This window comes from Peromyscus eremicus, chromosome 2, assembly GCF_949786415.1.
Source record: "Peromyscus eremicus chromosome 2, PerEre_H2_v1, whole genome shotgun sequence".
In the NCBI taxonomy this organism is placed as follows: Eukaryota; Metazoa; Chordata; class Mammalia; order Rodentia; family Cricetidae; genus Peromyscus; species Peromyscus eremicus.
Window position 1 is genome coordinate 133583425 of NC_081417.1, and position 23671 is coordinate 133607095.

The 23671-nt window shown below is 53.1% G+C and overlaps 1 protein-coding gene across 1 annotated transcript; it reads left to right on the forward strand.

Annotated features, from left to right (window-relative positions):
• Nucleotides 1-2206: 2206 nt before the first annotated feature.
• On the forward strand, nucleotides 2207-18747 carry Col9a2 (collagen type IX alpha 2 chain). The gene is made up of 32 exons (XM_059256096.1): nucleotides 2207-2278; nucleotides 3471-3545; nucleotides 4793-4828; nucleotides 4912-4974; nucleotides 6504-6557; nucleotides 6680-6715; nucleotides 6812-6835; nucleotides 7114-7167; nucleotides 7509-7562; nucleotides 7665-7712; nucleotides 7842-7898; nucleotides 7981-8034; nucleotides 8511-8564; nucleotides 8933-8986; nucleotides 9078-9131; nucleotides 9242-9295; nucleotides 13500-13553; nucleotides 13931-13984; nucleotides 14206-14259; nucleotides 15013-15057; nucleotides 15433-15486; nucleotides 15768-15821; nucleotides 16032-16085; nucleotides 16173-16244; nucleotides 16399-16434; nucleotides 16565-16609; nucleotides 16691-16723; nucleotides 16824-16970; nucleotides 17222-17276; nucleotides 17561-17749; nucleotides 18215-18292; nucleotides 18535-18747. The coding sequence occupies exons 1-32, from the start codon at nucleotides 2207-2209 to the stop codon at nucleotides 18732-18734; spliced, it is 2067 nt and encodes a 688-aa protein (XP_059112079.1). The 3' UTR covers nucleotides 18735-18747.
• Nucleotides 18748-23671: the final 4924 nt, after the last annotated feature.

Genomic DNA, 23671 nt, shown 5'->3' on the forward strand with positions numbered 1-23671 from the left:
GAAAAAGCCTCCATAAGATCCAGCTGTGGGGCATTTTCTTAGTTAGTGATCGAGGAAGGAGGGCCCAGCCTACTGTAGGTGGGGCCATTCCTGGTCTGGTGGTCCAGTGTTCTATAAAAAGGCAGGCTAGCTGGGTGGTGGTGGTACATGCCTTTAATCCCAGCACTCAAGAGGCAGAGGCAGGAGGATCTCTGTGAGTTCCAGGATAGCCTGGTCTACAGAGTGAGTTACAGGACAGCCAAGGCTACACAGAGAAACCCTGTCTTGAAAAGCAAAAACAAAGCAAACAAACAAACAAACAAAAGGCAAAGAAGGCTGAGCAAGCCAGTAAGCAGCACCCCTCTGCATCAGCTCCTGCTTCCAGGTTTCTGCCCTGCTTGAGTTCCTCCGATGCTGAACAGTAATATGGAAGTGTAAGCCGAATGAACCCTTTCATCCCCAAGCTGCGTTTTGGTCATGGTGTTTCATCATAGCCATCAAATTCCGTCTCTGTTCAAATATGAAATAGCCCTGTAACTACAACTTAAACTTGAAGTAAAGAAAAGGAACCCTGCATGAAATCTGAGGAGATGTAAAGGGACACCTGCCTTCCTTCTCAGGGAGACACTTCATGTCCTGTGGGTTCACTGTCAACATTCCCCCTGGGCCAGGGCCTGACTGACCCTGTGGGCTCCCACTTCCGGGCTTATTCTAGAAGGGAAAATTTTTGTGGTGCGCAGGGCATAAGAAGGAATTCCAGTTTTGATTTTTTATATCCTTGGGAGGCTATTAACTATCCTCCTCCTCCTCTTCTTCCTCACCATTTTGAATCAGTCTCCTGTGTAGCCCTGGCTGGCCTGAAATACCCTGTACATAGACCAGCCTTCAACTCCCAGAGATTCACCTGCCCCTGCCTGAAGAGTGCTGTGATCCTCAGATAAACTTTATTGGGGGACACAGAGAAAATATCAGCACAAGTCCTAATACAGGAGACACGGTATGAGGTGCTGCAGGGGACCGAGGCAGCCCAGTCGTGGATCACTTGACACTTGCCTGATAATGGACCTCATACATGCAGGTGGTTTCACAGGATTACAGAGTCGGTACAGTTGAGTTTGTGTGACTACACTGTGTGATGTTTGATAGTCTAAGGGACACTCTCCACAGAGTGTGTACTCCTCCTTAAGATATAATCGTAGGGACCTGGAGAGATGGCTCTGTGCATAAGAGCACTTGCTGTTCTTTCCAAGGACCTAGGTTCTGTTCCCAGCACCCACATGGAAGCTTATACCCTTCTGTAACTCCAGTTCCAGGGTGTCTGGTCCCCCGTGGGGCACCAGGCATGCATGAACTGCATAGTCATACACAAAGGCAAAACACTCATACACATAAATAAAGATTAATTTTTTAAAAGACATAATCGTAGAAGGTCAAGTGGAGTGCCTATGGATGTTTGGGAGGGGGAGACTTGAAGGACAGCATGGTCAAGGCCAGGTCCAAATGCTAACAGTCTCCTGCCTCAAGGATGGAAGATACTTGGGTCTCACTGGTGGCCTCCGGAAGATCATCCTCCTAGGTTGATGGAAGCAGGGAGACAAGAAGAAAAGAGGTATAGACAACTCCACTGGAATTAGTAGTGGAGGGCTAGAACAGAAGCAGATGGAGAGTTCCGGAGGAGGCTGGCTCAGGAAAGATTTTGGTGTGTTTTAATATGGCAGGGACCCATTTGTCTGTGGAAAGGACCAAGCCAGTTAGAAAGGACCCAGTAGGGTGGGGTCCTGGCCAGGTATGCAGAATGGTGAGCTTGGGCCCCAGAAGATAGAGGACTCAGACAGGCCTGGCTCAGGCAAGAGTAATGGACCGGGCTGCCGATCAGGAGAAAGGTGTTGATCCTGGAGGGCAGGGTGGAAAGGGACTTCGATGGCCTTCTGTCTTTCAACAGAGAAAGTGGGTCATCATTGTTGGTCCGGCATTCCAGGATGCTTCTGGGACTTCCTATCTGGCGCCTCCAGTCAAGCTCAGAATGAGGTCCTAGGGTGGGCGCAGAAGACCCGCCCCTGGCCGGGCGGAGCTGGACACCTCCTTCCCGCAGGGCTCTCAGGTGACAGGCCTGTGGGTCCCTGCCCCGCCCCGCCGCGTATTCAGGAGGTCCGTGGCTCAGAGAGCAGTCCCTGCTGCCTGTGCGTGCGTGGACCTCGCTTCCTCGCTCCCGAACCCGCTGCTCGCCATGACCACCGCTCCCACGCCTCGCAGCCTGGTCATTTTCCTCCAGGTGCTGGGGCTCGCCCTGGCTCAGATCGTAAGTCCTGCCGCCTCTCTGGCACCCGAGTCCTGGGTGCGGAACGTGGGTTTAGGATCCAGGAGTTTTGGGACCTGCTCCAGTGCGTCCCTAGCCGGAGGGGCAGCTGAGGACAGAGTCGCTGGGAGGGTGCATACCCGACACCCAGCGGGCAGTGAGGGGAGATTGACCAGCCCTGGAGCCAAAGCGACCCTGTCCTGGGATGCTCGGCCTTGCATGAGAGAGGCAGCGTCGGGCAGGAGCTGGCTCAGGGTCCTGGCAACAGGGAGAGCCCAGGTGGTGGTGGAGACAATGGTGGCCATTCAGTCGACAGCGGAGCCTCCGCCTCTGGAGCCTCCTAAGGGGCCCGGACTCCAGCCAGACTTCCCTGTGGCCCCTCTGCACCTCCTCTGACCGACTTGTGAGCTCCCGTCTCACTTCAGAGGGACGGCTGGGGGCTGGGAAAGATATGCTCCGAGTGGGACCTAACGGGGACCTTGGGCCTGATGCGGTCCCCCGACCCCCCGTGCCAAGTGATGTTGGTTGTGGGGTGCAGCATGCCTATGGGGATCCAGTCTGGCACTTCTTGATCTGGGGAGGGTACCTGGCGCCAGTGAGACATCTTCCTGACTCTGGGCTGGCCCATTAGGAGGACCACCTCAGGGAGGACCAAGTGAGAAGAGTCCCAGCTTTCCTTCTTCACACTTCCCTTCTCTGTGGGCATCTAACCGACACCGGGGGACAGGAGAGGTGTTCGTTCACCGCTGTATCTGTTGTTGGTTGGAAAACAGTAATAGTTCCAAGTGCCATTGACCGAGGGCCAGGCACCACCTCACATCATCTGTGATTTGAGCGAATGGTATCGTCATCTATTTCCCACCACGACAGTGCAAGAACAGTGTGGTCCAGGGGAAGACGTCGGCCGACCTAGGGTGCATTCACTCTGTGACCACTTACCTTTAATCTTTCTGTGTGTGTTTCTTCATCCTCAGCCTGTCACCCCCAATAGTACCCCCGACAGTTCTGAGTAGTTAATAAGATAATGAGTGTGATGCACACAGTACCTGGTACACAGTAGCTTCACAACAAACTCCCCATGGAGTTCCGTTTCCTTGGGGGAGTTGTGGCCCTAGTCACTTTCAGGGTTTCCAGCAGCCCCGGGAACCCAGTTCTGCTTACTGTCTGAGGGCTGCATTCTTGTGTGTGTTTTCAGAGAGGTCCGCCGGGAGAGCCGGGTCCTCCAGGGCCACCAGGGCCACCAGGAGTGCCTGGTTCTGATGGCATCGACGTGAGTATCTAACTTCAGACTTGGGCGGAAGGAAGGCTGTCCACAGAGGAGAACTTTGTGAGCGCAGGGGTGGGGACGCCTGGAAGTTGAGCACCCCCTGTTGCCAGCAGGCGGCGCCTGCAGAGACCACAAGGAGCCGTTTGTTAATGAAAACCCCAAACCAACCCTGAAATGCAGAGTCTGTCTTAGCCACCCTGCAACAAGAGCCTGCTGTTCTGTCCCCGGCCTCAGCTCACGGCGTGTCCTCATCCCCCATCCTCCCTTCCTCCTCTTAACCCCTCACGCTGTCTCCTGACACACTAGCACTTCTTTAAGGTAGCAAAGGAGCCTCGTGTAGACTGCTCGTCTGCTGGGGCCACACTCCCATCTCCTCCTTTGCTTTAGTTCCCCGGCTTAGAATCCGCTGGGCTTGTCCTCTGCTCTCCTAGCGTGCTGAGGGTTAACCACCTCATTCTGGAGGCTCCCCCAGGAGGTCGGCTGACTGTTTACCGTTTGGACAGACTTCTATTCAGTCTGGTGCCCCCACCCCCAAACGCAGGGCGCTGGACCCCAGCCAGGCTCTGGCTGCTGCAGGCTCCGGAATTCTCGGGGGGCCTCTCTGGGGCTAAATCTGACTCCATGGCCATGCCAGTCTCCCACCAAGGGTCCTTTGTCACATGGAAAAGAGATCCTTTTCTTGAGAACATTTTGAATCTCTTCCCTTGCAGGCCCCCTCCATCCTTGCCTCTGCCGCAGTCTCTGGCTTTCCTGACTGAGGGTCGCTACCCACCCCATTTCCCTCCCCATCAGCTTTCTCTAAAAGCCTTTTTAAAAAATTATTTGTCGTTTGCTTAACGCATCAGTTCTCTCAACTAACTTGAACCCCGGGGACTTCAAAGCTAGTACCTTACCAACACCAGCATGTCTAAAATCTACTTGACTAAATATACTTCGTTTTGTTTTCATTTCATTTCATTTAGACAAGGTCTCTTTATGTAGCCCTGGCTGTCCTGAAATTCACTGTTAGACTAGGCTGGCCTTGAACTTACAGGCTTACCCGGGTCTCTGCTTCCCGGGTGCTGGAACTAAGGCCTGTGCTCAGCTGAATTTTGTTTGTTTTGAGCAAAGGGAGCTTTTTAAAAAAAAGAAAAAAGTGCAAATCTCAGCACAAGGGAGGAGAAGGCTCTGAGACCATCAGCCAGACTTGTCTACACCCACCTGGGGAAGCATGAGCCGTAGATGCTGTCTCATCAGCTTGTATCTTACAGGGTGACAAGGGGCCTCCAGGAAAAGTTGGTCCTCCGGTGAGTGCTTTTTTTTTCTTTGACCTTTGACTCTCCCAGTACTTACTGCCCTCTGCCTAATATGCTCTGCTTCTAATTTCAAGGGATCCAAAGGAGAGCCTGGCAAACCGGGGCCGGATGGGCCAGATGGGAAGCCTGGCGTGGATGTGAGTACCTGAGGCTGGGGAGAGTCTGATTCTGGCTTCTTCGTGCATGTCTTGTTAGAAGGGTAGCAAGATGGCAGCTCTATGGCCATTCAGGCCTCTTTTCATCTCATAGCTACCCTGACTGGAAGCCTTGGATCTCTGGCAACTGGGAGCCAGAGAGGGGCTTTGCTTTCTGTGAGCTGCAGGACTGTCCCACTTGTCTGTGAGGACTCAGTCTCATGTCTCTAGAGACTGCGCTGTCTTTGTGTATCCTGTCTGCGCTGCCCACACCCTCACCCCCATCCCCATTGCCTTGCTTATCCCCTCTGCAGTTCCTGCCCAGCTCAGGGAAGGAACACCATTACAGAGTTCCCAGGGACCTCAAAGCCACAAATTCCTGAGGACTGACAGTCTCAGGGAGGTGGGGACAGTTATTTGGTGGAAGTACATGGGCAGGTTCTGAAAGATGGGGCGGTAAGAGAAACCTCTTTGAGCTTTGTCTGGTCTGCTGATTCAAGGGGTGTGGCCAGGGCTGCAGACAACAGGGCCTCTTTAAACTCCTCATCCATACCCTACAGAGATTACAAAACACACTGCCTCACTCTAGTGAGCCAGTGCTTATGTCTGCCCAGAGAGCTAAAGGTGTGAATTCATCTGCAAATGAGAAAATGAAGGTTTTCAGAAGTTGCCAAGAGCAGACATTGAGCACATCACTGGTCCAGGTCCAGGTCGGGGTACCCTAGACTCGTGAGGAGTGAGGCTGAGCCCACAGGTCTTGGAGTCTTAGTTTCTAATCTCTTAAAGGAGGGTAATTGGGTTGAGGGTGTAGTTCAATGGTGGATTGCTAGCATCTGGGCATGGTAGCACACATCTGTAAGTCCAGCACTCAGGAGGTGGGGGAAAGAGAGTCAGAAGTTCAAGTCATCCTTGAGTACATAGTGAGTTGGAAGCTACCAACTCAACAACACAACAAAAGGATAATTGCCAGGCATGGTTGGGAACACCCTTAACCCCAGCACTCAGAAGGCAGAGGCAAGTGGATCTCTGAGTTCCAGGCCAGCCTGGTCTGCAGAGCAAGTTCCAGGGCTACACAGAGAAACCCTGTCTCAAAAATAATCAAAATAAGGGCTGGAGAGATGGCTCAGCAGTTAAGAGCACTGGCTGCTCTTCCAGAGATCCTGACTCCAATTCCCAGCAACTGCATGGTGGCTTACAACGATCTGTAATGAGATCTGGTGCCCTCTTCTGGCCTGCAGGGACACACGCAGACAGAATACTGCATATATAACAAACAAATAAATAAATAAATAATTTTAAAAGGAGAATAATGGTTTTGCCTGCCTCTAAATAAATAAATAAATACTTTTAAAAGGAGAATAATGGTTTTGCCTGCCTCCCAGGATTCCTTTAAAAAGAAAGGGGAGAGGGGAGGTTAAGGTCCCCAGGCCTCCAGCCAGTATGGGAAGCCTAATGAGTCCCCTAGACTTGACCTTCCCTGTGAGCTAAGGGTAGGTGCGCCTCAACAATCCTACCATCTCTTTCTTCCCCAGGGTTTAATGGGGGCCAAGGGAGAGCCTGGACCCATGGGGACCCCTGGAGTCAAGGTAAGTGACTGCTGGGTGCTCATTGAAAACAAATTAAGGTCGGAGTTGGGAAGCACTACAGTAGAGGGAGGTATGGACCCCAGAAGACTCCAGCCTCTCAGTCTCTCCCATTGCTCCTGCAGGGTCAGCCTGGCCTCCCAGGGCCCCCTGGCCTGCCGGTGAGTAGCTCCTGCAAGGGTGTGGAGGGACCCTCTGAGGATGGGAAGACCTGGGGAGCGGAGCCGTGAATCTGATTTCCTTGATTTCTATTGCAGGGCCCTGGTTTTGCTGGCCCTCCCGTAAGTTCTAAGGGGTGGGGCAGGGAGCTGGGGAAGGAGAGGAGGGCTTCTAGGGGAAGTCCCCATCCTGAGGAATGACCTGCATGCTGTGCTGGTGCCGGAAATAGGCAGCTTGCTGAGTCTGGAATAGTTTGGTCCTTCTAGCCCCGCAATCCGGTCTCTCTGGAATTGTTTAAATAGTCGTGTGGAGAAGACACTTTTGGTGCCTGTCCCTACCTTCCTATCTAAGGTGGCTGACCTGGTGAGGCATCCCAGAAAACTGCCTCTCTGCCCTACAGGGACCACCTGGACCCGTTGGCCTCCCTGGTGAGATTGGAACCCCAGGCCCCAAGGTGAGCCCACTGACCCTCAAACTCTGCCCCTTGCTCTGCATGCCTAGGCTGGCAGTCTGGGGCAGGCTTTCTGGGAGTGTCTGGGTTGCTTCTGGCTCACAAGGAGCTCCTCCAGGCCTGGGGCAGAACCCTTTCCTGCTGAACCTGGGACTGCAGCAAGTCTTCCTGGGAGTCTGAGGGATGGTGCCACCTGCCGATGTCCTGGATCGCCTTACTGTGACAGCTCTCCAGAAATGCCCCAAAGGGCGGCGGGGATGAAACAGTGGTAGGAAGTGGAGGAAGAGCAGGATAGACTGGGGCAGGCAGGATGGTGTTGTGACTTGGGCTCTTCTTGTTTCCAGGGGGACCCAGGACCAGAGGGACCATCAGGGCCCCCAGGGCCCCCTGGGAAACCGGTAAGTGTCCTCAGCCCTCCTGAATGGCCACGTGTTCCTGAGGAAATGGCTTGCAGTGGGGATGGGTCAGGTCATGTCTCATTCTTATATATCTCCTCTCAGGGCCGACCAGGAACCATCCAGGGCCTAGAAGGGAGTGCAGATTTCCTGGTGAGAGATAGGGTCTGGAGAGACTGACAAGGGCTTTCAATGGGAGATGGGGAGGGAGTTCTGGGAAGCCTTGCTCAGCTGGCCCTGGCCAGGCAAGAGACCTCTGGCCTTATAGAATTTTCTTTCCAGTGTCCAACCAACTGTCCAGCTGGTATGAAAGGCCCCCAGGGGCTGCAAGGAGTGAAGGTGAAGAGGAGGAGGCTTGTCCTGGGAGGGTGGAACGGGTGCTTGGAGGCGACCTGGGACTGAGTTCCCTCCTTCTCTTCAGGGGCATCCAGGCAAACGGGGGATTCTGGGTGATCCTGGTCGCCAGGGGAAGCCGGTGAGTATGAGGGCTAAGGGCCAGGCATGAGGGTGAGGATTATGGGGAGACGATCCTACAGAGATCTACCTCGTTCTTCATCCCTTCCCCTGTCCGTATGGGTGCAAGGGACAGGTCCTTGAGCTGGGAGCAGGAGGGCCAATGTTACACACCAATGGTCCCCCCCCCCACCTCCTTTTTTGGTTTTTCAAGACACATTTTCTCTGTGTAGCCCTGGCTCTCCTGGAATTCACTCTGTAGACCAGGCTGGCCTTGAACTCAGAGATCCACCTGCCTCTGCCTCTGGGGTGCTGGGATTAAAGGCGTGCGCCACCACTAACGGACCCAATGAATCTCTTGTTGAGTCCCTTTTTTCACGTGATCAGGGACATTGTGGTTTCTAATTGCTCTGCCTGGTTGTCTATGTTGGGACAGGTTGCTGGTGTCTGTTTGTCTTGTATTTCCCTGTCAGTCTGACAGCTCTTCCTTGCTCTTAGGGCCCCAAGGGAGATGTGGGTGCCTCTGGAGAACAAGGCATTCCCGGACCACCGGTAAGAAACACCTCACTGTTACGCCCTTTATCGTCCTGGGGGCCCTTTAATGGGGCTATTCACCTGCTTTTGGCCTCTGTAAAAGAAATCTGTGTCTGGCTGGGAGTGCCTGGGTAGGGTGAGAGACTGAGACTGGCCACTTGGATAGAGTGGACTGGACCAAGGCTGCCCACCAGAAGGCCTGGCTAAGGTCCAGGCCTTGCACTGTTTCCTTAAGTGCCCCTGGGAGGTTCCTCTCTACATCTGAGCAACTTTGTACAACAGGAGATAAAGACACTGCACGTTTCAAAGGGGCATTGTGAAAAGGAATGGGGGTCAAAAAGACAGCTGTCTTCACGGGCATTTGTTTGTCTGTTTGTTTTCGACAGGGTCCCCAGGGCACCAGGGGCTACCCAGGCATGGCAGGACCTAAGGGAGAGATGGTGAGTCTATGGGTGTCCTACAAGAGTTGCTGGGACCTTCTCCGGCCTTCCGAGTCCAACCGGGACTGACACAATCTTTTCCTTTCCCCAGGGTCCTCGTGGATACAAAGGCATGGTGGGTTCCGTCGGGGCTGCTGGGCCACCGGTAAGCCTGCTCCTGTCCCCAGGCCCGTACTCTGGAGGGTTTATGGCTTCAAAGTGGGTGGTGGTCTTTATGGGGTCATGTGACTTGGACTCTTGTCTCCTTCATGCCAGGGTGAAGAAGGCCCCAGGGGGCCACCAGGCCGAGCTGGTGAGAAGGGGGATGTGGTAAGTTCTCAGGCACCCCTCGTCTGGTGAGAACCCCAGGAGAGTACTGGGAAGGGATCATCTCCATCAAGGCTACTTACTGTGTGTGCACACATAGGCATTTATGTATGTGCCTGGCAGTTTGAACGGGGGTGACTTCTGGGTGTTGGGGGAGTGTCTGATGACCTGTGCTAAGAACCCATTTAGCTTGCTATGGTTGGACTTCACTAGAAGCCTTGGAATCCAGTACTATTGCCGACACTGGAGCCAGACAATGAAATTCCAGCAAATTAACCACAGAACTAATGGGATTTGGTCTGGATCCCAAGGCCTCTACCACAGTCACTTAACTCTTACTTCCTTCTTTCCTTCTGATTCATAGACCCTTTTTCTGAGCAAGGTTGTTTGTTTGTTTATTTGTTGTTTGTTTGCTTGCTTGCTTGTTTTGAGACAGGGTCTCTCTGCATAGCCCTGGCTGTCCTGGAACTCCCTATGTAGACCAGGCTGTCCTAGAACTCCCAGAGATCTCTCTGTTTCTGCCTCCCGAGTGCTGGGATTAAAGGCGTGCACTGCCACTCCCGGCTTTCTGAGCAGTTTTAAAATCACAGAAAACTGAGCAGTGTGTGAGGGGTGGGGAGCCTGCATGGCTGCCTGGGGAGGAGGATTGATTTTCTTCAGTGTGGCAGCCTCTAGTAAGTTGCCGTATGCTAGTAAATAATCCCCACCTACACACCTACAAAAGCAGCTCTCACCAAAAAAGGGATGGCAGTGGCCTGAGTTCAGATCCTGGAACCCACCTAAAGGGGGAAGGAAGGAGAGAAGTCACTGCACAGAGTTGTCTTCTGATCTTCACACAAGTACTATAGGACGTGCGTGTTCCCTAACACGCACGCACGCACGCACGCACGCACGCTAACAATAATACCACCAAACAAACAAAAGAGTAAGGGGGAGCTCACTGAGAAGAAGGAGGGGTTCAGCAGGGGAGAGGGGTGGTGAGAGAGGGTGATAGGAATTGAAGGTGTGCACCACCACCGCCCAGCCCTTAATTTTATCTTTAAAAATTATTATGTTTAGGCTAGGCAGTAGTGTCAAATGCCTTTAATCCCAGCACTTGGGAGGCAGAGGTAGGCAGATCTCTGTGAGTTCAAGGCCAACCTGTTTTATAGAGTGAGTTCTAGTACAGCCAGGGCTGTAGAGAGAGACCCTGTCTTAAAGAACAAACAAACCAAAAATTATTACATTTAATAAATTTTTTTGAGGTCTGGAGAGATGGCTCAGTGGTTAAGAGCACTGGCTGCTCTTCCAAAGGTCCTGAGTTTAATTCCCAGCAACCACATGGTAGCTCACAACCATCTATAATGAGACCTGAAGCTCTCGCTGGCATACATGTAGACAGAGCACTCATACCTTTAAAAAATACATAAATAAAATAAATTAAAAAATAAATTTTTTTTGAGACAAGGTCTCTATGTAATAGTCTTGACTGTCCTGGAACTTGATAAGTAGAACCAGGCTGACCTCAAACTCATGGACAGTCACCTGCCTCTGCCTCCTGAGTGCTGGGATTAAAGGTGTGTGCCTAATATTTTAATCAAATTTAGAAATCTATTATCATTATTATTATTATTAGTAGTAGTAGTAGTAGTGTGTGTGTGTGTGTGTGTGTGTGTGGTATGTATGTGCACAGACGTGCCTCCGTATGCACACCGGGGTCAGAGGACAATTTAACAGGAGTCAGTTCTTTCCTTCTACCTGAGAATTCTGGAAACAAACCCAGGTCATCAGACTTTCATGACAAATACTTTTACCCACTGTGCCACCTCACCAGCTCTTAAACTGGGCAAAAGGACACATGTAAAGGAGTGGGTGGGTTTTTCTGTGTGTGGTTTTTTGGTTTTGGTAAAGGTAATTTTTGTGTCACCATTTGTAGTGGTGACAGAGTACATAAGTCACCACATGTTATAAGGTATTATTTTCTAACATGGTAAACAAAGGGCCTTTTACTGTTGTGGGTAACTTCTAAGATGTATTGTTAACTGGGGGGAGTGAGATTAAGGTAGAAAGGAAATTTGTGTTACATTAACAGAATGAAAAACATAAATAAATAAAGACAGATGATTTTTTTGGGGAAAAAAATAAACCACAAGCAGAATTTCAGTTAAACTGTATTTTTAATGCAAGTTTTATAATACATAGAAAAGTAGAGAGGCCACTACAGGGAGCTTAGCCACAACAGCCTTCTCTACACCTCTTTCCCCTCCCACCCATACCTCCTTCCCTGCCCCCCTTCCTTCCCTGTCCCCCACCTCCTTCCCTGTCCCCCCACTTCCTCCCCTGTCCCCCTACTTCCTCCCCTGTCCCCCCACTTCCTCCCCTGTCCCCCCACCTCCTTCCCTGTCCCCCCACCTCCTTCCCTGTCCCCCTCACTTCCTTCCCTGTCCCCCCACTTCCTCCCCTGTCCCCCCACTTCCTTCTCTGTCCTCCCTACTTCCTTCCCTGTCCCCCCACTTCCTTCCCTGTCCCCCCCACTTCCTCCCCTGTCCCCCCACCTCCTTCCCTGTCCCCCCACCTCCTTCCCTGTCCCCCCACTTCCTTCCCTGTCCCCCCACCTCCTTCCCTGTCCCCCCACCTCCTTCCCTGTCCCCCTACCTCCTTCCCTGTCCCCCCACTTCCTTCCCTGTCCCCCCACCTCCTTCCCTGTCCCCCCACCTCCTTCCCTGTCCCCCCACCTCCTTCCCTGTCCCCCTCACTTCCTTCCCTGTCCCCCACCTCCTTCCCTGTCCCCCTCACCTCCTTCCCTGTCCCCCCACTTCCTCCCCTGTCCCCCCTCCTTCCCTGTCCCCCTCACCTCCTTCCCTGTCCCCCCACTTCCTTCCCTGTCCCCCCACTTCCTCCCCTGTCCCCCCTCCTTCCCTGTCCCCCCCACTTCCTTCCCTGTCCCCCCACTTCCTCCCCTGTCCCCCCACCTCCTTCCCTGTCCCCCCACCTCCTTCCCTGTCCCCCCCCACTTCCTCCCCTGTCCCCCCACCTCCTTCCCTGTCCCCCCACCTCCTTCCCTGTCCCCCCCACTTCCTCCCCTGTCCCCCCACCTCCTCCCCTGTCCCCCCACCTCCTTCCCTGTCCCCCTCACTTCCTCCCCTGTCCCCCCACCTCCTCCCCTGTCCCCCACCTCCTTCCCTGTCCCCCCACCTCCTTCCCTGTCCCCCCACCTCCTTCCCTGTCCCCCTCACTTCTTCCCTGTCCCCCCACCTCCTTCCCTGTCCCCCCACCTCCTTCCCTGTCCCTCCCCTTTCCTTCCCTGTCCCCCCCACTTCCTTCCCTGTCCCCCCCACTTCCTTCCCTGTCCCCCCACCTCCTTCCCTGTCCCCCCACCTCCTCCCCTGTCCCCCCACCTCCTTCCCTGCCCCCACTGTCCTTCACTGGTTGACACTTTGCTCTGACATTTTCAAGAGATCCTTGGCTCATCTCATTTGCCTGCACACACTTCTGAACGAATCTCTAAAAATTAAAGACGTTTCCTCACAGAATCGTATTATTGTAAAGGGCTGGAGAAAGAGGGCTGGAGAGATGGCTCAGAGGCTAAAGATGCTTGCCCCTCGGACTGACAGCCTGAATTCTTCCCCAGAATCCATGCTGTGGAAGGAGAGGACCAGCTCCCGAAAGCTGTACTCTGACCTCCACATGTGTGCTGTGGCATGCGTCCCGACCCTGCCCATGGAAATAGATAAATAAGTAGATAGATAGATAGATAGATAGATAGATAGATAGATAGATAGATATGTAATCTAAAAATTACAAAGAAAATTAACAAAGGGTGCAATTATTCTTTAACATCACTAAGTAGCGAATCCATCTTTAGCTTTTTCTAATTTTCCCCATACTATTCATAGCTCTTATTCAAATCAAGACACCCTCCCCACTATGAAGCCCACCCATCTCTCTTGGTGACTGTTTACCTCAGTGACCGCTGTCTAAGAGTGCAGGGCTCCCAGGAACCCCTGCAGTGCCCTCCCTGGCCCAGGTGCTTGTGCCGATCTGGACAGCCTTCCCTTAGTGTCAGGGCAGAAGCAGACTTGTGAGTGTCTCCGTTCAACCTCTGCAGTCTGGCCCCGGCCACAAGGACTCTGGGACCCGGAAGCCATTGTCTCGGCTGTGCCAATCTCTCTCCATGGCCAGTTAGGCTCAGCACTCTAAAGGTGACGGATCTCTATCTACTTTGCAGGGCAGCCAAGGTGTCCGAGGACCCCAGGGGATAACAGGCCCAAAGGGAACCACGGTAAGGGACCAGAGTCCAGGCCCTGGCCCTGGTCAGTTTGTCTGCATCCCGGGATGGAGAGGAAGCTGGGGGTCTGGACTGAACTCTGGCAGACTGCTGGCTCTGTAACCTGACAAATACGCTTTCTTTTAGTTTAGCCCCTTTACCTGCAAGTAGTGGGGAATCACAGCGGAACAGTGGGAAGCTTGGCACCTGAGCAGTCACCCACACAAAGGAAGGGTGTGGCCTGTCCCTCTTAACCCCTTAACTTCCTGAAGTGATCAGAGCCTCTTTGCTTGCACACTGCAGCTGTCACAGAAGCTCATGTCACAGGGTGGGTGGCTTGACCCCATGGGTCTTCCCATTACGAGTCTCCCTTGAATTTCCTTCCTGAACAGGGTCCTCCAGGCATTGATGGCAAGGATGGGACCCCGGGCATACCTGGCATGAAGGTAAGAGTCAGGAGCATTGGTGGAGCTGGCCAGGGTCAGGCCTGTTCCTCCTCAGGCCAGTGAGCCCTGTCACACCAATGCTTCAGAACCAGCCGCTCTCAGTGTGTTCCAGGCAGGCCTCCTTGCTTCTGGGTCTGTTTCCCTGCCTGCACATAGGTGGGAGCCATGAACCCCCTCAGGTTGGGGCTCTAATTTGTCCTTCTGGTTGTTTGTCCCCCCAGGGCAGTGCAGGACAGGTGGGGCGGCCAGGAAGCCCAGGCCACCAGGGCCTAGCGGTGAGTATCAACTGAGGCTACCGGGGCTGCCCACAGGCAAGTTGATCCTCCTGGGCCTCAGAGAGCTGGTCACTCAGTTTCCTGCCTCTGTGTGAGGGCACGAGAGACTGAGGAGGTCAAAATCTGCACCTGAGCTCTGACCCCGTCACCCCGTCTCCTCATTACCGTCTATGTGGCTCCTGGCCTGGTGTAGACGGCCTCATCATTTGGATAATTTTTGTTTTGTTTTGTTTTTCAAGACAGGGTTTCTCTGTGTAGCCCTGGCTGTCCTAGAACTCATTCTGTAGACCAGGCTGGCCTTGAACTCACAGAGATCCGCCTGCCTCTACCTCCCGAGTGCTGGGATGAAAGGCGTGCGCCACCACTGCCTGGCCACAGTAGCTTTTCTATTTCCGTATTATTAGGCCTTTGCTGGTCTCTGGTCTTCTTGATTCACCTTTTAGTTCAGCCTGTGACGCTCACCCTCTTCCCTCCTGAAAGCGCAGACTGCCAAAGCCTGCTTCTCTGTGCATGTGTAGACTAGTGTTCACTGAACATGGACGCTGATAGACAGGCCATTGTCCAAAGCCCACTCCTCTGCCACTGGGACTCTCAGAAGGGTGAAAAGCCAGCCAAGCTCACGATACCGCGGCTGGATCTTTGATTGTTTAGCTCTCACAAGGAGGAGAAAATCTGGATTGGACATGGAGGAAACGTGGCAAGTACCCATCCCCCCATGCCAGGGCAGAAACTGACACCATCTTTTTTCTTTAGGGTGTGCCCGGTCAGCCTGGGACAAAAGGAGGCCCTGGGGACAAGGTGAGGAGACCCCTAAGCCAGGACACTTGGTTCTACTTGAACAAGGGGACCAGAGAGTGAGAAATGGGGCATGACTCAAGGATTATGAGGCCCAGTTCTCACCCAAGGCTTGAACAGCCCAAACCACACTCCCTTCTGCCACTGCCTTGCCCCTCCCTCATCCTGGCGTAGCAGAAGCGGGAGGGATATGGTCTGGAATCCAGAGGAGAAACAAACCCAGGAAAAGCAATGGAGCCCAGAGGATCGGATCAAGAACACCCTGCACCCTTCCCTGCTTATTTGGTTGTAGACTTTGTACAGGGTTCCTGGGCCTACCTGAGGCTAAGGGCTGACTGGCAGCTACCCCCTTGACCTGAGAATTGTGTTTTCCTGCAGGGCGAACCAGGTCAGCAGGGCTTCCCTGGAATCTCTGGTCCTCCAGGGAAAGAAGTGAGTATCCCTCGCCATTCTCGATGGAGGGCTTTGGTCCTTCCAAGTCTAAGGTCCTGACCTCAGTGCAGGGCCAGGGTGAGGCTGCGGGATGGAGCCCAAACCTGGGGAGTGACTTGAATCTGGTGCCCTGTCCCACTGACCCAAGCAAGCCTGTTCTGCTTTCTGGGCCAGCCTCCTCAGTTGAAGCCAACTAGCTGTTCCAAGGGTGGGGGAGGCTGAGCCAGGGCTGGAAGGAGGGTCTCACCAGGTCTGCTGATTATTCTCCTTTCTCCTCCCAGGGGGAGCCAGGGCCTCGAGGAGAAATTGGTCCCCAGGGCATCATGGGACAGAAGGTAAGCGGCCCCCCCTCCCCCATCCTTGCAGCGGCTGGCACTGGGTCCTCTCTGACAAGGCCTCAAATGAGCGTCTGTGAAAAAGAGTAATAAGAAGGACCCCTGCTGGTGACAACCAGAATGGACGGCACTTGTCTTGCTAGAGCCGGATCTGACCTAAAAGGCTGGCCCTGCTGAGAGACCAGGTGTGACCTCCTTTTTCCATTTCAGGGTGACCAGGGGGAGAGGGGACCAGTAGGGCAGCCGGGCCCTCAAGGACGACGGGTGAGCATAGGCCAGCTGAGGGGGGCAGTGGGCTCACAGCTGGGTTCTTTAGTTTACTTCATTGTTTTGTTTTTTCCACCACCTCAGGGCCCCAAGGGAGAGCAGGGTCCCCCAGGTGTTCCAGGACCCCAAGGCTTGCCAGGCATCAAAGGAGATAAGGTACCACCAGAGGCTGGAAAACATCAGGGAAAGGGACCCAAGTCTGGGCTGCGGTGGGCCGAGTGGGGAGGGGTTTAGACCAGGGGGAGCAGGGAGCTCGGGGCCTCCCTTCCCTGGAGAGGACATTTCACTATGTCCCGATCTCTTTTTCCAGGGTTCCCCAGGGAAAACCGGGCCCCGAGGCGGAGTGGTAAGTTCCAACGCCCCAGCCTAGCTCACAGGCGTCGGATGCCTGGGGCGTCGGGTCTGTACACACCTGCAGACCCTGCGCCCCTTGTCTTCGACACCACGGCGCTTGACACCAGGTTCTCTTTCTGCAGGGTGACCCAGGGGTGGCCGGCCTCCCGGGTGAGAAAGGGGAGAAGGTGAGCGGGCACGGGAGTGGGACGGGGAGTCGGGGGCTGGTCTGGGATCCCATCCACTTCTTGACCGTGCTCCTTCTGCAGGGCCAGCCTGGAGAGCCGGGGCCCAAGGGACAGGTGAGCCTCTCCCCTCTATTCTCCCTCTGGCCCCGCCCTCTCCTTTCTCCCCACTCTCCCCTCCCTCTGGATGCCGTCTTACTCTGCAATTCCATTGCAGCAAGGAATCCGTGGAGAGCCAGGATACCCTGGCCCCAGTGGGGATGCAGGCGCTCCAGGAGTGCAGGGCTACCCCGGGCTTCCTGGACCCCGAGGACTGATGGGAGATCGAGGCGTGCCAGGACAACCTGGGAGACAAGGTGTAGTGGTGAGTGGACCCCAGGGCTAGGGGATTCTTTAGGAAGGACATCTTCTTGGGGGGTGCAGCAAATTGCCCAAAGCTGGGAGTTCCCAGAGGTCCTCTGGCTGCTCCAAGACTGGCCCCGGATCAAGAGAATGGGTGTGACACGTGCCCAAAAATGTTGGGATAGATAGGGGCGGGGTGCGGAGGCAGGTTGCTGGAGTGGGTTGGTTCTGGCAACCAGGGCTTGCTTCATGAGTTTTATCCTGTGCTCTTAGGGCCGAGCAGCCAGTGAGCAGCACATCGTGGACGTGGTGCTGAAGATGATTCAAGGTGAGGGCAGGGCTGCAGCCCCTCCCCTCAGTCCATTTCAGTACCTGGTCACCCTTCACCAGCCTCTCTATGTGTCTTTGCTCGAGGGTCTGGAGTCCCTGGTGTGCATTCCAGCTCTGCCTCCCGGAAACTGTGGACCTTTGATAGACCCATAAAACAGGGCCTAGGGAAGGGGACGCTCCGAGTGGGGCTTGTCTGTCTGCAAGCTCAGGGGCCAGGGGCCATCAGCATGCCCTGTCTTCTCCAGGCTCATCTCAGACCCTTCTTCCTCCTCTTCCCTTCAGAGCAACTGGCAGAGGTAGCTGTGAGTGCCAAGCGGGAAGCCCTGGGGGCAACCGGAATGGTGGGTCCCCCAGGACCTCCTGGGCCCCCTGGATATCCAGGCAAACAGGGACCCCATGGGCATCCTGGCCCCCGAGGCATTCCTGGCATCGTGGGAGCAGTGGGTCAGATTGGCAACACTGGACCCAAGGGTAAGCGCTGCTCTGGGGCTGGAGCTGGGCAAGGGGGACTGGGTCAAAGGCAGCTTGGTACAGGAAATGTCAGTTCTTTTTTTTTTTTTTTTTCCAAAGATTTATTTATTTATTATGTATACAGTGTTCTGCCTGCATGCCAGATCTCATTACAGATGGTTGTGAGCCGCCATGTGGTTGCTGGGAATTGAACTCAGGACCTCTGGAATAGCAGCCAGTGCTCTTAACCACTGAGCCATCTCTCCAGCCCGAAATGTCAGTTCTTATTGGATACTTTCCAGAATACACCTTATCTGATATGTAATCTCCCACATTTTATCTGGATCTCCCTTTATCTAAGCAGCCCTCTGTGGTCATTTCTAACTTTCTCCAATAGTATACTGGTGCAATGGATGTGTACGAAACAAATTAAGTAGTGGGAGAGATTTCTCAGTTTGGGGAAAAGACACTCCTTTTTGTCTGCAGGAAAGCGTGGAGAGAAAGGTGACCAAGGAGAAATGGGACGTGGGCACCCCGGGATGCCCGGACCCCCAGGGATCCCAGGTAATACCTTGGTCCTGTGCAGCCACCCTTCTGTCTCTGAGCTTGGGGAGTAATGATCCTGGGTTTTCCGCATGGAAGCCTGGCACTCAGCTAAGTCGGAGCACCTAGGAGTCTTGGGGTTCTGGCCGGGAGCTGGCAGCTGGTACTGTTGGGCAGTGTCTGTGTCTTCCTTCAGGGATTGATATTTGTGGCCTAATTTTCCCTGCCTGAACAATTTCCCAGTGTCTTGCCTCTCCTCACAGGTCTTCCCGGCCGGCCTGGTCAGGCAATCAATGGCAAGGATGGAGACCGTGGATCCCCAGGGGCTCCAGGGGTGGCTGGCCGACCTGGCTTGCCAGGCCCAGTGGGGCTGCCCGGGTTCTGTGAGCCTGCCGCCTGCCTGGGGGCTTCAGCCTATGCCTCTGCTCGCCTCACGGAGCCTGGGTCCATCAAGGGACCATGAGCAACCAGCCAGGACAGAGCCTATTAGCATCTTGGGTCCCCTCTGGGTGGATATGCACCCCAGCTCCAGCCCGGGAGGCTAGATTTCTCAGGACCTTTTTTGGAACCCAGAGGTCCTGAAGACAAGTTCAGTGAGGGAGGGGTCGGTGAGGGAGAGCACTGGAGTAAAGGTGAAGGCCAACAGAGCAAGTACTGGAGAGCCACCACTCCCGAGGGAACTGGGTGGCCTTTCTTCCCAGAGTACCAACTATCCCTCATCCATGCCATTCTGCACTGGCCTTCCCACTCTCGGGGCAGGTAAACTGAGGCCTCTGATCCTCCTCCCCTTCTTACTGTCTGGACTTCTTTTCATTGGGTGTCTGCTGAGGGTGAGGACCCTGAGTTGGCAATCCTTAGGCCAGCCCCATTATTTCCTTTCCGCCTCCCGTCTGAGTATTTAAACACCCATCTCCTTTGTTTCTGACATCACTGCTCTCCAGTCCCTTCGCCCACACCCACTCTGGCCTTTGTGTAAATAAAAGTTCCCAACTTGGTTACAAACTGACTTCTTGTGGATGAGGATGGGCAGCTGTTGCTGGGTCTCCACTGCTTGGGCCAGGTGGCTAAGGGCTCACAAATGGGAGGGGAAGTCTGGGCACATCTTAAGTCGTGGGCACTGGGTAGGCAGGCTTATTTGAGGAACTTCTGTGGTGAGAACCAGAGGGTCAAGGCAGGGTGTTGATCCACCCAGTAACTTGGGGCAACTTCGTTAAGTCTCTTTGTATAGTGGTGTTTATATACTGGGTGCCAGAGCTCCCTCCCTCCCTTCCCTTCTCTCCCCCCTCCCCCCTTTATCCTTTCCCTTCAATTCAACCAGGTCTCATGTATTCAGGCTGGCCTTGAACTTGCTATATAGCTGAAGATGACCTTGAGTTTCTGAGTTTCTGCCGTCTGCTGGGATTGCAGGTGTGCACCACCACACCATTTTTGTGGCACTGGGGATCAAACCCAGTGCTTCATGCATTGCCTATTAGGCAAGCACTCTGCCCGCTGAGCTACATCCCCAGTCACACACACTGCCACCCGCTGGCCGGTCTCAGTGGCCCCTGCGTGCTAGCTCTGGAGCAGGAGCTTGGAGTGGAAGATTGGCGGACTTGGCTGTTGTCTTGCAGAGCTCCTGTGTGTGTGTGTGTGTGTGTGTGTGTGTGTGTGTGTGTGTGTGGTGGTGGTGGTGGTGGTGGTGTTGGGGAGATGGGAGACTTAGGCCTTGATGAAACGATAAGGGGCATTGACTCAGATCTGCTGTCTCCCCAACTATGACCCTGCAAAGCACCAAGATTACTTGCCACAAGGGTTAGAAGATCCCACCACCCTCCCACTTCTAATGTAGAAACCAGAGCAATCCTGTAAAACTAAGCCACATCATGCCCTTAACCTTCACGTCCAAAGCTTCCTACCAAGTAAAACTTTAAAGCCAGGCTGTGGTGGCACACACCTTTAATCCTAGCACTAAGGAGGCAGAGGCAGGCGGATCTCTGTGAGTTCGAGGCCAGCCTGGTCTACAGAGTGAGTTCTAGGACAGCCAGAGAAACCGTCTTGAAAAACAAAAACTAAAGTTTAAATCCCCTCCATTCTTGGAGTTTTGGGGGTCAAACCCAGGACCTTGTGCATCCTGGGCAGCTACTCTTAATTGAGCCTCAGCCCCCGAAGTCTAAATTCTCACAGTAGCCACAAGGCCCAGTAAAACCTGTCCTTCCTGTTTCAATTTCTAATCCCTCTAGCGCTCACCCTCCCCACCCTCTAGCTTTCTGGTGTTGCTCATGTTTCAAGGCCTTTGTAGCTACAGCTCCCTTTTCGTAAGATGCCTTCAGATACCTACAGTATCTGTAGTACCTGTCACTGGGCCCTATTATAGTTTTTTCTTCTATACATACATACCTGTGATAAAGTCTAGCTTCTAAATTAGTCATAGTGAGGGATTAACAGTAACTAATAGAACAGTTATGACAAAACATTGTATGTGGGGTTTGGACTGTGGCTCAATTAAGAGTTCCTGGACTCTGGGTTCAGTCTCCAGCATCATATAAACATGGTGGCACATGCTGGCCACCATGTAATGGCACATGTAATCCCAGCACTCAGGAGGTGGAGTCAGGAAGATCAAGGTCTGAGGCCAGTCTGGGATATATGTGGCTGTATCTCAAGAAAGTTTCTCTTTCATAACTTGACGAATGTTATTAGTATTTCTGCAGTGGACAGAAAGAAACACTACAGGAAGAAGGGACTACTGTATCTTAGTCACTGATAACTATAACTGAGCATCAGAGGCGAGCTCTGACCCAGACAGGCAGTTATCTCTTCACTGGTATAGGCAATCCTGGTTTCTTGGGCCCTAGAATACACAGAGGTATCTTCTGATTGATCTGGATGATGGAGAGGATCCAAACGGAGGCCAGAACAATAAAAATGCAAGCCCAAGACAATCTGAGGTTACAACAATGGAGAAGGAATAATTCCAAGGCTGCTTCTGAAGTGATGTCTGTAAGAACTGGTGATGCTCTGAGGGATGTCTGTAAGAACTGGTGATGCTCTGTGGGATGTCAGTAAGAACTGGTGATGCTCTGAGGGATGCAGTAAGAACTGGTGATGCTCTGAGGGATGCAGTAAGAACTGGTGATGCTCTGAGGGATGTCTGTAAGACCTGGTGATGCTCTGAGGGAGGCAGTAAGAACTAGTCATGCTCTGAGGGGATGCAGTAAGAACTGGTGATGCTCTGAGGGGATGTCTGTAAGAACTGGTGATGCTCTGTGGGATGTCTGTAAGAACTGGTGATGCTCTGTGGGATGTCTGTAAGAACTGGTGATGCTCTGAGGGATGCAGTAAGAACTGGTGATGCTCTGTGGGATGTCTGTAAGAACTGGTGATGCTCTGAGGGATGCAGTAAGAACTGGTGATGCTCTGAGGGATGTCTGTAAGAACTGGTGATGCTCTGAGGGAGGCAGTAAGAACTAGTGATGCTCTGAGGGGATGCAGTAAGAACTGGTGATGCTCTGAGGGGATGTCTGTAAGAACTGGTGATGCTCTGTGGGATGTCTGTAAGAACTGGTGATGCTCTGTGGGATGTCTGTAAGAACTGGTGATGCTCTGTGGGATGTCTGTAAGAACTGGTGATGCTCTGTGGGATGTCTGTAAGAACTGGTGATGCTCTGAGGGATGCAGTAAGAACTGGTGATGCTCTGTGGGATGCAGTAAGAACTGGTGATGCTCTGAGGGAGGCAGTAAGAACTAGTGATGCTCTGAGGGGATGCAGTAAGAACTGGTGATGCTCTGAGGGGATGTCTGTAAGAACTGGTGATGCTCTGTGGGATGTCTGTAAGAACTGGTGATGCTCTGTGGGATGTCTGTAAGAACTGGTGATGCTCTGTGGGATGTCTGTAAGAACTGGTGATGCTCTGTGGGATGTCAGTAAGAACTGGTGATGCTCTGAGGGATGTCTGTAAGAACTGGTGATGCTCTGAGGGATGTCAGTAAGAACTGGTGATGCTCTGAGGGATGTCTGTAAGAACTGGTGATGCTCTGAGGGATGCAGTAAGAACTGGTGATGCTCTGTGGGATGCAGTAAGAACTGGTGATGCTCTGAGGGATGTCAGTAAGAACTGGTGATGCTCTGTGGGATGTCAGTAAGAACTGGTGATGCTCTGAGGGATGCAGTAAGAACTGGTGATGCGTGTGCTGGAAAGAACAGGAGGCAGCCATGAGTGGTGCCTGTGTCACTCAGACTCAGGGCTGGTCACAGGATCTGTGGACAGCACTGTCCCTGTAGGCAATCAACACATCTGGGTAACATAACATCTGATGCACAAATCACAACACAAAACCCAACATCAGGACATAAATCTGCATTGGCAACTTTTAATGTCTCACTTGTGCAGAACGGAAAAGTGTATTTAAAGGCACAGAGGAAGGAAAGGCAATTATCTGAGCATGAAGTCATAGGAAAGGACGCTGCAGAGAAGCCGTGGGCTGCTCTGCTGAGCTGTAGGAAAGAAAGAATGCAGCGCTGAACTAGAGCTTGGGGCTGTTATGGTCCGTGTGAAGGCACCACTCACACGTCAGCGGAGCACAAGATGATCACAGTGCCGTCAGCACACTGTGGAGTAAATGCCCAGGAGAGGCGCACGCCCGGTGAGTGGGAGTGGCGGGCGCAGCACGGTTCTCACTCAGCACACGGACAGACTGGAAGCAGTCAAGCTCACACCTTTACCTCTGGAAATCTTCTGTGCTGCTGTCTCTGAGAGTAAACATCTGCCTGACGACCAAGAGTTATAATTAAAAACATGGAATCTTGTGAATAAAAAGATTACAAAAATGAAAGCAGAGACCTCTGTCCTTGAAAAAAGATAGAAAACTGTATTTTTTTCTGTAATAAGAGAATCATGAATATTTCACCTTTATGTCTTTTCAAATGTCATCTCTTCTTTCATATTCTGCCACATTTAACATTGGGAAATGTGTATAATATGGCAACTTCTGCTAAGTGAAAGGATGTACTGTAATTTGCTGGGGGAAAACTGAAGGAGAAAAGGCTAGCTTACCTCTAGTATGGCCAGGTGGGAGAAACGGTAAGAACTGAGACTGACTTTCTTTCCTCCCTCCCCACCTCTCTTTCTTCAGACAGGGTCTCACTATGTAGCCCTGGCTGGCCTCAACTCACAGATCCACCTGCCTCCGCCTCAAGCACGGGGATTAAAGGTAAGTGCTATCAAGCCTGGCTTAAAATTAAGACTTTCTTTTTTTTTTTTTTTGGTTTTTCGAGACAAGGTTTCTCTGTGTAGCTTTGCGCCTTTCCTGGGACTCACTTGGTAGCCCAGGCCGGCCTCGAACTCACAGAGATCCGCCTGGCTCTGCCTCCCGAGTGCTGGGATTAAAGGCGTGCGCCACCACCGCCCGGCCAAATTA

What these genes read in the sequence shown, in the direction of transcription:
- Col9a2 (XM_059256096.1), top strand. Translation starts at nt 2,207, where the DNA reads ATGACCACCGCTCCCACGCCTCGCAGCCTGGTCATTTTCCTCCAGGTG. An exon ending in CTGGTTTTGCTGGCCCTCCC is followed by an intron (nt 6,836 to 7,113) that starts GTAAGTTCTAAG and finishes TCTGCCCTACAG; the next exon opens with GGACCACCTGGACCCGTTGG. An exon ending in AGCCGGGGCCCAAGGGACAG is followed by an intron (nt 16,724 to 16,823) that starts GTGAGCCTCTCC and finishes ATTCCATTGCAG; the next exon opens with CAAGGAATCCGTGGAGAGCC.